The sequence below is a fragment of the Lycium barbarum genome, chromosome 10 (genome assembly GCF_019175385.1).
Source record: "Lycium barbarum isolate Lr01 chromosome 10, ASM1917538v2, whole genome shotgun sequence".
Lineage (NCBI taxonomy): Eukaryota > Viridiplantae > Streptophyta > Magnoliopsida > Solanales > Solanaceae > Lycium > Lycium barbarum.
The window spans coordinates 20,318,044-20,330,800 of NC_083346.1; the positions used below are offsets into that span (position 1 = coordinate 20,318,044).

A 12,757-nucleotide genomic window follows, 5' to 3' on the forward strand; every position below is an offset into this window, starting at 1 on the left:
GCTCACAATCCAGTGACTGCTTTGTTAAAGGACTACCTTCCTGTTATAGCTACTTACACAATTTGGAAGCTACCAAATATGAAAATGAAGGAGTAGTGTTATTAAATCTTTAGCTCTCATCTCATTTATCATTAGTTACATGCTTCAAACTTTCGCTCAGGATAAGATTCAACATTACTTAGAGAAGATTGTCACAACTATATCTCCTTTAAGCAAGTTGTCCTAATTAAATGGTTGAAACTCTCCATGAGTTTTATCAAATCCAATAATGATGGAAGTTGTAATTTGGTCAATGTGCTGGTGGAGGTTTTATTAGGGACAATAAATGACACTTTGTGATGCCTTACACACTTAACATGGAATCAGGGACAAACTATTAGGCTGAGGCTGCTTCATTAATTCGTGGTATTAACTGGTGTTTGGAGAATAGTTTTTAGCACATTGAAGCTGAGAGTGACTCCAAACTTTTGGTTGACCGGGTAAATGGTGCAGACCTCATCCCCTGAAATATCTATAAAGAAGTCAATGATCTTAGAGAAGCCATGGAGTTGAATGATTTTATTCTTAAGCAAGTCTCCATGAAAATTAACCGAGTAGCTAACAAACTTGCTTGCTTAGGCCATGAATGACCTCAAACTTAAATGTTATTCAACTTCAATGAGCTGCGAAAAAAAGTTAAAAGATTTATGAATGATGACATATGGGGAATGCCATCAGCAAGGCTTAACAATTTGAAGATGGCCCAAGTTCAGTTCGACCCTCCGTATGTCATGTTTATCCTTCTGTGTATAGAAATTTTTTGGTGTTCTCCAACTACTTAGATGCAAGGATGTCTAGTACATTAGGGCTGTTAGAGCCTAGTCCAAGAGTACCATTAGCATTTCCTTCATCTTACTAGGCTGTCCTAGTACAAATCATCTTTGATTAAGGTTGTTGTAAGTGTACAAGCCCCTCAAACCATGTTGTAATTTTTTGCTTGAAGATTAATAAAAATACTCAGTTGGTATTAAAAAAAAAAAGAGTTAGAAATGATGCTTTTAAGTTTTAAAATGAGTATCTTCAATATATATGTAATTTATTTTACTATTTTATTGTAAAATTTCATTTGCTTTTAATATAGGTCGTAGTCCTAATGGTTATAATTATTTAATGTTACATGTCATTCAGTTATTATATATCTGTTATTTCCTGTGCTCCGATTTCTGCTATTATCTGTTATTTCCTGTGCTCTGATTATCATGTGTTATCTGTGTCGCTTGCATTATTTCATTTCCATATCGCTTTAAATCTCTTATCCGAATCTCTTAACCTTATCTGACTTCTTTTTATGCTTTTATTGAGCCGGGGGCCTTTCGGAAACAGCCGTCCTACCTTGGTAGGAGTCAGGTCTGCGTACACTCTACCCTCCCCAGACCCCACGATGTGGGATTTCACTGGGTTGTTGTTGTTGTTGTCGTCGTCATTCAGTTGATAATAATTACAATAGGCAAAAACACATTATTGGTTATGAATATGTTAATGAACGACACATTAGTCGTTATGCATATCTATTTCGCACCTTTATTTAGTTGCTACTCTACTGAATTCATCCCTAGAATTACATGGTGCACAAAAAATTGTCCAAATAATTTATCTAGTTTTAGAAATTTACGCAATATAGATAAGTGTACAATAGTATATGGCGAAGTGCTAAACTTACGTACGCATATTATCAAATATTAACATATATCGGAACTAAATCTTCTTCTGAAGCTCAAAAATTCTAAAAACCTAATGTGTTTGCTAATCCACGGTTGTATAGTAGGTATTGCTTCACAAATGTCACAACAAAATGAGCTGGATGTTTATTATACACGATTTGGAAGATATTGATGATGAAGAAGGAAGTTCACAATTATTAAATTGCTGGAGGGAGTACGAGAAACAATTTTCGACTCTTTTCAAATTGTCTCAGGATTTACTGACTATTCAAGCATCATCACAACTACGAAAAGTGATTTTCGTGCATCAAAATTCCAAATTGGAGAGCATAGACATTTCTTAACGGAGGATAACTTAGAGACTTTCGTCTTGCTCGAAATTGGAACAATGCACAAAGAAAAAAATTTGGTCACCTAAAATTAAGTGAAGAAGAAAACGCAACCTACAATGAAATACTAACCACTAAAAGTGATGAAGACATTGTGACGAGCGCAAAACACAGTATAATTTTTTTAAGCTCCTCGCTAGTCAAAGATAATATACCTCCACTGGAATTGGTACAATTAATGACTCAAACGAAACCTTGCTCAGAATTATTCAGAAAATAAAAGTTGTAGAGTTTTGTGGTGTTAAACCACGAGTAAAATTTAACTATCAACTAAAAAAGTCACGAGAACTTAGAGTTTCGAATCAAAGATTTACTATCAATAGGAGAAATAAGGGCAAATGACAAGACAAGTGCAAGTGAAATAGTCTGGATTAACAATTGTTCAATATTCTTGCCTAAAGTTTCGTTGACTCTTTCGATTTCTACGAATGATTAGTCTAATTGTGATATTCAAACTCGTCTTTCGAATGAACTTAATATCTTCAAAATAGACTAATTAAAAAGTCAAGAACATATGCAAGAAATAATCTAGTTGATCTCAAACATTTTCCTATTATGATTCAAAAAACAATTCAAGAAGCTCTTTCGATTACTAATAATAATTGTACTTCAACCATAATATAATATCATAGATATTCAGTACAATAACTCTCTTCCGATTAAACTAGAGTAATTAATTATATGCATATCATTCAAAACTCCCTTAGAAAATTTTAGCAAAAGTACAAGATCAATCCTTACATAAATCTCAAAAACACCATGTCTGTCAAAATCATAAGGTAAACTACTCCATAATAGTAAAGATAAACATAATAGGAGAAGAAAGAAACTCAGAAATCATTACAATCAATTTTTGATCAAAACTTCCGTATTGAATCAATTGAAGAAAGTAGTGAAATACTCGTTAGAACTCTTAGCCGCTTCCACAAGCCTCCTCATCCAAAGATGTCCTAAAAAACGTCTAATTGTTGTGTTTATACCCTGTCTAAAATAAGCCTGGATCAAAATACTCTAAAACTCGAAACAATATTTTCAGTAGTAGAAACACCTACCGCGACGCGTTGCGGTAGGGCAACTTTCCATTCCAATGTTTTTTTTCCTCGGAGGGCTGGCTGGTCTGTGCTGGGGCATCCCGGGTTGCCAACTTTTCCCCGTTTCGTCCCTTTACTCAGTCCTCGAATTCCGAACTCGATCTTGATTGATTTGTTGGACTACTACTCAGACTTCGAAGTGCCAACATCACTCCCCCCCCACCCCCCACCCCCCCCATTTAAGCTTCAAAAATTCTCGATTGCTCGAGAACAAGTCCTATACAAGAACACACATAATAAGTATAAAATACTACTTTATATCTCAAACATAATTAAAGTATAGTCAATAAAAGGTGAAATATAGCTAAAGTTTTGTGTTTCTATCCCATCATCAACCCCCACATTGAGACCATTGCTCGTCCTCAAGCAAGCAAACTACACTCCAAAGAAAGATGGTCTTTTCAACAATTCTCCTAACTCGTCATGCAAGGAATATTTAAAACCATTCAAGCACCTTGTCATAACCTTCTAGCTCAAGACTAGGCTCGCAAATACTACTTGCTTATTTACTCTAACTAAGAAGCCAAGAACATCAACTTTCCTTCGCAAGTCATGTGCCCTCACAAAAAACAAGAGAATAGTCCCACATTCACTCATACTAATATAATTAAATTACATATATGGACATATAATCAAGAGAGTTACGCTCACTCACACGAAGGATTCACATGCAACATACGAGAAACCATAGGCTTGCCCTTAGTGTAATACTCTACTAATATTAGCACATTAAATCTAAGATCAAGTATGACTTAAAAGGGTTGTAATGTAGGCTAAGGGACAGGTAGAAATTATTTGGGTAAAAATAATGACTATCCTCCCTAAGAACTTTAATACACTACATTTTCTTCACTTAAGCGCACTTCCTTAACTCACCAATTCTTTTTTCATCCTCCGTTTTCACCCATGGCTTTCATTTAATTTCTTTACCTCATTAAGCACATTTTTATAGATCACTAAAAAGGAGCACTATTTTTTTTTTTTCATTTTCTTTAATTTTTCTCTTTTTCTTCTTCTTCAAAACTTTAATTTTTTTCTTTCTTTTCGCTCCCTACTGAAAACATATATTTTTTATTCTTTCAACAAGTGCACCCTTAATCTTTTTCTTGAATTTTCATTCTCAACTTTTCTTTTTTTTTTCACTTCCCCAACTTCTTTCAAGCGCCCCTTTTCAATTAAGTGCTCTATGAGTACGTGATCAAATTTTTGGCTAATTAAAACAAAGGGAATAAACTTGAGATGTGGTTAGCAAAGAATAAGGCTAAAGGCTCAAAAGGGATAACTAAGGATATTGACATAAAGGTAGGTAAAAAAACGGCTAAAAATATGGCTAATCAAAGAATCGACCTTATCATCTCCTAGACTCAACATTCCATTTCACTTTGCACACACCAGGCAAGTTCTAGACGTTAATGTGACGGCATGGAATATCACAACAAATTTCTCACACACATAACTTACTCAAAATTGAATCTATGATGACTCTGTCATCAAAGCAATTATGCAATATCAAGCATTCATCCCACTTGTTACACGAGTCAAGAAATGAGCCTAGGTGTCACAACGAAGGCGAGAAAAGGACCAAAATCATCCATAATGTTTGGGTTTGGATCAAAATCATACATATTCTTTCACATGGTGCACTAATAGTACATTATGTTTGCATAAATGGTGCACTTTTAGTCACAATCCCAAATAAATTTGACGGAAAAGAACAAAAATGCCCCTGAACTTTTAGAAAAGGTATAAAAATACCCTTTATTCATCTATTTTGCTAAAACTACCCCTCAATTCAACTTTTTGGCTCATTTATTCCCCTTGACTAGCGAACAACACTATTTTTTTTTTTTTAAAAAAAAATTAAATTGCACATGACATTTTATTACTGAAAAATTGATTTATTCTTTTAAAAAGAAATCTGAAACCTTGGAATTTTTTTAAATTTGGAAAACTTTTTTTTAACGAGTAAAACCTTGACTAACGGACAACACTAATTTTTTTTTCTTTTCAAAATGTGAAAAATTGGATTTTTATAAAAATCTGAAAAAAAATAAAATTTTTATGGAAAAACTGTGTTTAAAAAAAAATCAGAAAACTATCTTTTTTTAAATCTAGAAGAAAATTATGGAGTATTAGTTTTGCACATTTTACTTAAAAAAACAATCAGTTTTTCAGATTTAAAAATTGAATTTTCTAAAAAAAAAATGGGGTTTCCACCCGATAAATTTTTTTTTCCAAACTTAAAAAAACTCCACATGTTTTAATGAAAATCCAATTCTGTTTTTTATATATATATATATATAAAAGGCTTACTACATTTGTTTTTTTAAAGAAATGGATGTTGAAAAATTATTTTTCCTTATTCTACAAATAACGATTTTTCAGATTTCTTTTTAAAAGAATAAATCAATTTTTCAGTAATAAAATGTCATGTGCAATTTAATTTTTTTTTTTTAAAAAAAAAATTAGTGTTGTCCGTTAGTCAAGGGGAATAAATGAGCCAAAAAGTTGAATTGAGGGGTAGTTTTAGCAAAATAGATGAATAAAGGGTATTTTTATACCTTTTCTAAAAGTTCAGGGGCATTTTTGTTCTTTTCCATCAAATTTATTTGGGATTATGACTAAAAGTGCACCACTTATGCAAACATAATGTACTATTAGTGCACCATGTGAAAGAATATGCATGATTTTGATCCAAACCCAAACATTATGGATGATTTTGGTCATTTTCTCCAACGAAGGCACTCATAGTTATCAAAGCACAATGAAATCAAGAGAATTGCCACGCCATCAAGAGTTTCTACTCCGAAAGTATTCGGTTCAAACAAAATCTTTGGAAAAGAACCGCGGCACTAAGAAAAACCAAAGGTGAGTTCTTACACTATCTATTAAGAAAATAAATTTTTTTTAGGACTTTTATTTCTCAAGAAAGCTATCTCTGTCCATTTCTAATGCAATCCATTGTCAAGAAAAGCCAATATTCAAGTTTTTTCAATTTTCTTTTCAATTCTTTTTGGTTGTTTTTAACTACTAAAGCACGAAATAAATCAAACAAAGCCAAAAGGCAAATAAAAATAAATAGCTAGTTACACCCACACTTAAACTAAGTGTTTTCCTCAATGCTAAAAGAATAAAAAAATTAAGGATGCAAAGAAACTCCATGTGGTTTAGGTCATGCAAGCAACAGTACCATCCATAGGAGCAGCTCTTTTGCCTGCTGCTCGGCTGCTTGGAGTTGCCAGTGTTCGTACTTCGTGGCCTTTGAGACATTTTACCTGCGCAAGATGAACGCCATTATAATAAGATATACAAGCTGAAAATAAGTGCTAGAAGTGTAGACATTACCCCGCACTTATGCTCTTGGCAAGTTCGTAAACATGTTAAGGAGATTCAGACTACCCAAAAAATAAGACTAACAATTAGCATCTAGATTGTACGAACCGGCATAACCATTTATTAACAACCATTCATTGTGCTAGCTTTGTTGGGGTGGTGGTCGAAAGGCACTCGGGACCATCACGTTCGATAACACATTTTTTAGATTAAGATCCACCACCCTACACTTAATTTCTAACATCAATCTCCAGATAAAGCATGTACTACAGTCAAACCTCTCTATAATTGTCATTCGTTATAACAACATTCACTATAACGGCTTGATTTTCTCCGGAACTGATTTTTCATATTTTATTTAACTTCTCTATAACAACATTCTACTTATAACAGTAGTGACATTTATTATAATGGTACACTCTTTGTAAAATTACCTCTATAACAGTCATACTCAAAATAATGCGTAATAATATTTTGTAGGAAATATGTTATGTATAAAAATAAAATATTAAAATATTTATGGTAATCATCATTAATGTCATGCGTATTGTAAATTTCAAGTAAGAATATATAAAAGAAAAAAGTATATTTTCATAGTAATCTGATTTAGTCTTGAAATTTTTCAAAATCACCTATTTTCTTGATTTTGGTAGATTTAATTAATCTATTTTAAGTTTGAAATTTTGCAAGACCAACTCATATTACTATGAGAAATATATTTTTGTTTGTATACTTTTGTTCATAACAACTAAATAAGATGTAAACGTCAAATGCCGTATACATACATAACAACACCTTACTATAGCAGCGATGAAATTACCATTATAGAGAGATTTGACTATACAATTCAATTTCACCCTAAATCACTTTTCTGAGGCAATTCAACAAACACATAGCAAACCAAGAGTTATGTTAGTTCTTTTTCATCTTTAAGAAATAGTGGTGGATATGTCCAATAAAAAATACTCAATAATGTAGCTCCAAACATGACATTATTGTAAGATTAACTTAATTCACACAGGATCTTGAACACAATAATCTTACATGGAGATAATACAGAAAACATACCTGATGCGGAAGACATTATCACGAAAGCGGAAGCTTTAATTGTGTAAACTGATTTCTACCTCCTTGCCCTAGTCTTACGTCACCACAGCCGTCAGTGATGGAAAAGTATATTAGAAGAAGTGGTAACCCTAATGGGTGGAGGGAGGACCAATTTATAGGAGTTGAGACTTAATCCGGTACGTCCATCAAGTAACCGATCTAACGGACGAGATTTATTCTTCATTAAATATTGGTTATGGGCTTTACATTAATTGGGCCACACATAAGAATAATAAAAATTCTTACATTCTCCCACTTGGCCCAATGACCACATAGCACTAATATTAAATGACATAAAACATTAGTAGCGCATAAAATAAATCTCTTCTATAATGTCCATCATACATACCTTAATATGACAAACCACTAATGCGAGTTATGGCGGTTATACATAATTTTGTGCTACATACTCCCTTCCATATACTACAACATTAGCAACTAATCATACTAGGTTCATAAGTTATAAAACATTTAACATTATGGTCCACAATAATGTCTCATGGAGACTTATCGTGTAATATCTCAAAACAATAATGTGTACACCATTATGAGAAACAGGAAATTCATTAAAGTATATCAGAAACACATAATTGAGCTCAGAGTGTCAAACATCATAAAGAAAAACATTAATCATAAGTACAACCAAGACCCATTTTATGTACATGTTCTTTAAATGTCTTTGGTTGTAAACCTTTCGTTAACGGATCTGCAATCATGAGATCAGTTCTAATATGCTCAAGTGACACCTTTGTTTCTGAACTTCATCCTTGACGGTAAAGTACTTTAATTCCATATGTTTGGCACCTTTGGAGTACTTATCGTTCTTGGAGAAGAATATTGCTGCAGTATTATCACAATAAATTTTCAGCCGCTTGGTAATGGTGTCGACAACCCCAAGTCCTGAAATAAAGTTCCGCAGCCATAATGCATGAATTGTGGCTTCAAAACATGCCACAAATTCTGCTTCCATTATGGATGTAGCAATGACGATTGCTTAGCACTCTTCCACGATATTGCTCCTTCAGCTAATAGGAACAAGTAACCAAAAGTGGACTTTCTAGTGTCAACACATCCACCATGATCTGAGTCCGAGTATCCAATGACTTCCAAACTGGTGGATCTCCTATACGTGAGCATATAATCCTTCGTTCCTTTCAGGTACCTCAAAACTTTCTTTGCAGCTTTCCAGTGATCAATTCCTGGGTTACTCTGATATCTTCCTAGCATTCCGACCGCAAAACTAATATCCGGTCTTGTGCAAGTTTGAGTATACATCAGACTTCCAACAATAGAAGAGTAAGGAATTGACTCCATTTCTTTTCGTTCTACATCATTCTTTGGACACTGCATGAGACTAAATTTGTCCCCTTTTTGAATTGGAACAACTCCTGCTGAACAATTGTTCATGTTAAATCTCTCAAGAACTCTTTCGATATAGCCTTTCTGAGACAGTCCCAATAGTCCTTGTGATCTATCACGGAATATTTTTATCCCTATCACATAGGATGCCTCACCCATATCTTTCATTTCAAAATTCTTAGAGAGGAAATCTTTCGTCTCACGTAATATGCCCAAATCATTAGCAGCAAGCAAAATATCGTCAACATATAGGACTAAGAATATAAACTTGCTCCCACTGATCTTTTGGTATATACACCGATCAACGGTGTTTTCCTTAAATCCAAAAGATGTGATGGTATCATTAAACTTTATATACCATTGTCGTGAGGCTTGTTTGAGTCCATATATTGACTTTTTTAACTTACACACCATTTGACCTTTTCCTTTAATTTTGAAGCCCTCTGGTTGGTCCATATAAACTTCCTCCTCGAGGTCTCCATTAAGAAAGGCAGTTTTCACATCCATTTGGTGTAACTTTAAATCATAATCAGCCACCAAAGCCATAATAATTCTTAACGAGTCTTTCTTTGAGACCGGTGAAAAAATCTCTTTATAATCAATGCCTCCTTTCTGAGTATAACCCTTGGCAACAAGTCTGGCTTTATATCGTTCAATATTGCCATTTGAATCGCGCTTGGTCTTGAAGACCCATCTACACCCGATTCTTTTAGAACTTTCTGGCAATTCAACGAGATCCCAGACTTTGTTGTATTCCATTGATTTGAACTCTTCTTTCATGGCATCAATCCATTTGTCAGACTCAGTACTTTCTATAGCTTGTGAAAATGAAACCGGATCTTTATTAAGTCCAATGTCAAAATCTGACTCTTGTAAATAAACCACATAATCGTCTGGAATAGCCGATTTTCTTTCTCTTTGAGATTTTCTCAATGGCACTATTTGTGGTTCATTTGCGTCAGATATTTGTGAGTTAGTTCCTTCTTGGAGTGTTTCATTCAAATGTTGTTCAGTGTTGTCAAAGTGTTCTTCGACAACGGGAACAGTATTTGTTATTGGTGTGGAAGTAGGCACATTCATGGGCAATGGAACATTAACCCTTACCGCATTTATTTCCACACTTTGTCGTTCGACACTCCCACTAACTTCACCATTTTCAATGAATCTTGCATTACCGGTTTCAACAATTCTTGAGCTATGGTTTGGACAGTAAAACCTATACCCTTTAGATTCTCTGGGTAACCAATAAAGTAACCACTTACTGTTCGAGAATCTAATTTCTTTTCATGTGGATTATAAATTCTAGCCTCCACTGGGCAGCCCCAAACATGCAAGTGTCTTAAACTAGGTTTCCTTCCAGTCCACAGTTCAAAAGGAGTCTTTGGAACTGCCTTACTAGGAATCCCGTTTAATAAATACACAGCGGTACTAAGAGCATACATCCACAAAGTTTTGGGTAATGAGGAATTACTTATCATACTCCTAACCATATCCATAAGTGTCCGATTACGCCTTTCTGCAACCCAATTTTGTTGAGGTGTTCCTGGCATAGTATATTGTGCACATATGCCATGTTCCTCGAGGAACTTTGCAAATGGACCTGGACATTGTCCCAATTCGCTATATTTTCCATAAAATTCACCACCTCTATCTGACCTAATGATTTTCACTTTCCTATCTAATTGTCTTTCAACCTCATTGACGTACACTTTGAGGGCGTCCGTTGCTTGAGATTTTTCTTTCAGCAAGTAGATATATTCATAACGTGAAAAATTATCGATAAAAGTGATAAAATATTTTTCTCCAGCAAAAGATGGAACATCAAAAGGTCCGCAAATATTAGTGTGTATAATTTCAAGAAGCTGGGTGCTTCTTGTGGCACCTTTCTTACTATGCTTGGTTTGCTTTCCCTTAATGCACTTCAAACATATATCAAGATCAGTAAAATCTAGATTCGGGAGAATCTCATTCTTTACTAATCTTTCTAACCTTTCTTTGGATATATGACCCAAACGCCTGTGCCACAACTAAGCAGAACTTTCATTCAGTGAACTACGTTTAATTCCAACATTTTGATGTATAGCAAGAAGGGATTCAGAAAAAACATTATCGAGTTTCAATTTATATAAACCATCAATAAGAACACCAGAACCATAAAAAACAACATTCTTATATAAATTGAAACATCCATGTCCAAACTTAAAATCAAATCCAGAAACATCAAGTCTTGAAAGAGAAATCAAATTCCTAGAAACTGAAGGAACATAAAGAGTCTGTAATAGATCAAGGTGATGTCCAGTCTCCAAGATCAAACGATAAGTCCCTATGCCAATAATTGGAGCCTTCAAACAATTTCCCATGAACAAGAAATCCTTATTTGGATTTGTAGTTTGGATCGTAAGAAATCCCTGCAACATAGTGGATACATGAGTAGTTGCACCAGAATCAAGCCACCAAGTATTATTAGGAACTTCTACTAAATTTGATTTGAAACATACAAAATCACTAAAAGTACCTTTCTTTAAGAACCAAGCTTTACGTTTCGGGTAATCTTTCTGATAGTGTCCTTCCTTTCTACAGAAACGACACACATCTGCCTTGAGTTCCTTATGAGCATCCTATTGAACTTTAGCAGGTGCTTTCTTCTTCTTGAACTTGTTGGCCTTTACTTTTAAGTCCTTTACCAGCTCCTTGACCCATGAGGTTAATAGAATGACCTCCTTGTTTCTTAAGTCTTGATTCCTCCTGAGTAAGCATACTGGACAATTCACTAACATCCCACTTATCCTTAATAGTGTTATAGTTAATTTGGAATGGTCCATACTCAGGAGGTAATGAGTTTAGAATAAATTGAACCAAGAAGGAGTCATCCACTTTCATCCCCAAAGTCTGGAGTCTTGCTGCAATATTAGTCATCTCGATAATATGATTTTGCATACTACGCGACCAATCAAACTTCATGGTCGTGAGTTCAGCCATTAGTGTACCAGCGAGAGACTTATCAGCAGAACGAAAACGTTCTTCCACAAACTTCAGGTATTCCCTTGCACTTTCTGTCTGTGGAATAGTACTCTTAATGTTGTTGGCAATAGTCATTCGCATAAACATAAGGCTCAATCTGTTAGAGCGTTCCCATGCTTTATGGAAAGACTTCTCATCCTCACTGCTCGTATTAGTAATAGCAGCAGGTTTTTCTTTCAGCAAAGCCAAGTCAAGATCCATCACACCTAAGTGGAACTGGACTTGTTCATGCCACTCCGAGAAGTTCAATCCGTTGAACACAGTAACAGATGAAGCAAGCGAATGAAGAGGAATAGCTGCAAAATAGTTATACATGCTCATAAACTAGAAAATAATGTGGATTCAGCAAAACAATAAAAGTATATCGTAATTCTCCTTTGGGTGATACTACGACATACTATCATAATTTAAATGCCATTTTTCATTTTAAAGGCAATTAAATATTTTCAATCAAACATATGTTATACCCCGTTTTAACCGGATTGATTTAGGAGTACAACATATTGGTGATTCTTATTTGTTTTATTTAAGGAGTCGCCACCTAATTAATTTAACGGTGAATTAGGACACCTAAATGTTAACTAAGGTAAAGTTAAAACTAAACCTCCGTTAATAATCTGCTTAACCAGTGTGATTCTAGGTAAGGGCTCTATATTATCCTAAAGGGAAGGGGTTAGGCATCCTTTAGAATCCGTTAACTTACGGTTATCCGACCAAACTTAGGTTAATTAATTCAGATTAAATATAATGCTTAAAT

The 12,757-nt window shown here is 34.3% G+C and overlaps 1 protein-coding gene across 1 annotated transcript; it reads right to left on the minus strand.

Annotated features, from left to right (window-relative positions):
- Nucleotides 1–11,845: 11,845 nt before the first annotated feature.
- LOC132612819 (uncharacterized) lies at nt 11,846–12,315 on the minus strand. The gene is made up of 2 exons (XM_060326903.1): nt 11,936–12,315; nt 11,846–11,879 (listed from the first exon to the last, which is right to left on the minus strand). Exons 1-2 carry the CDS (start codon nt 12,313–12,315, stop codon nt 11,846–11,848), a joined length of 414 nt encoding a protein of 137 aa, XP_060182886.1.
- Between the last annotated feature and the right edge of the window lie 442 nt (nt 12,316–12,757).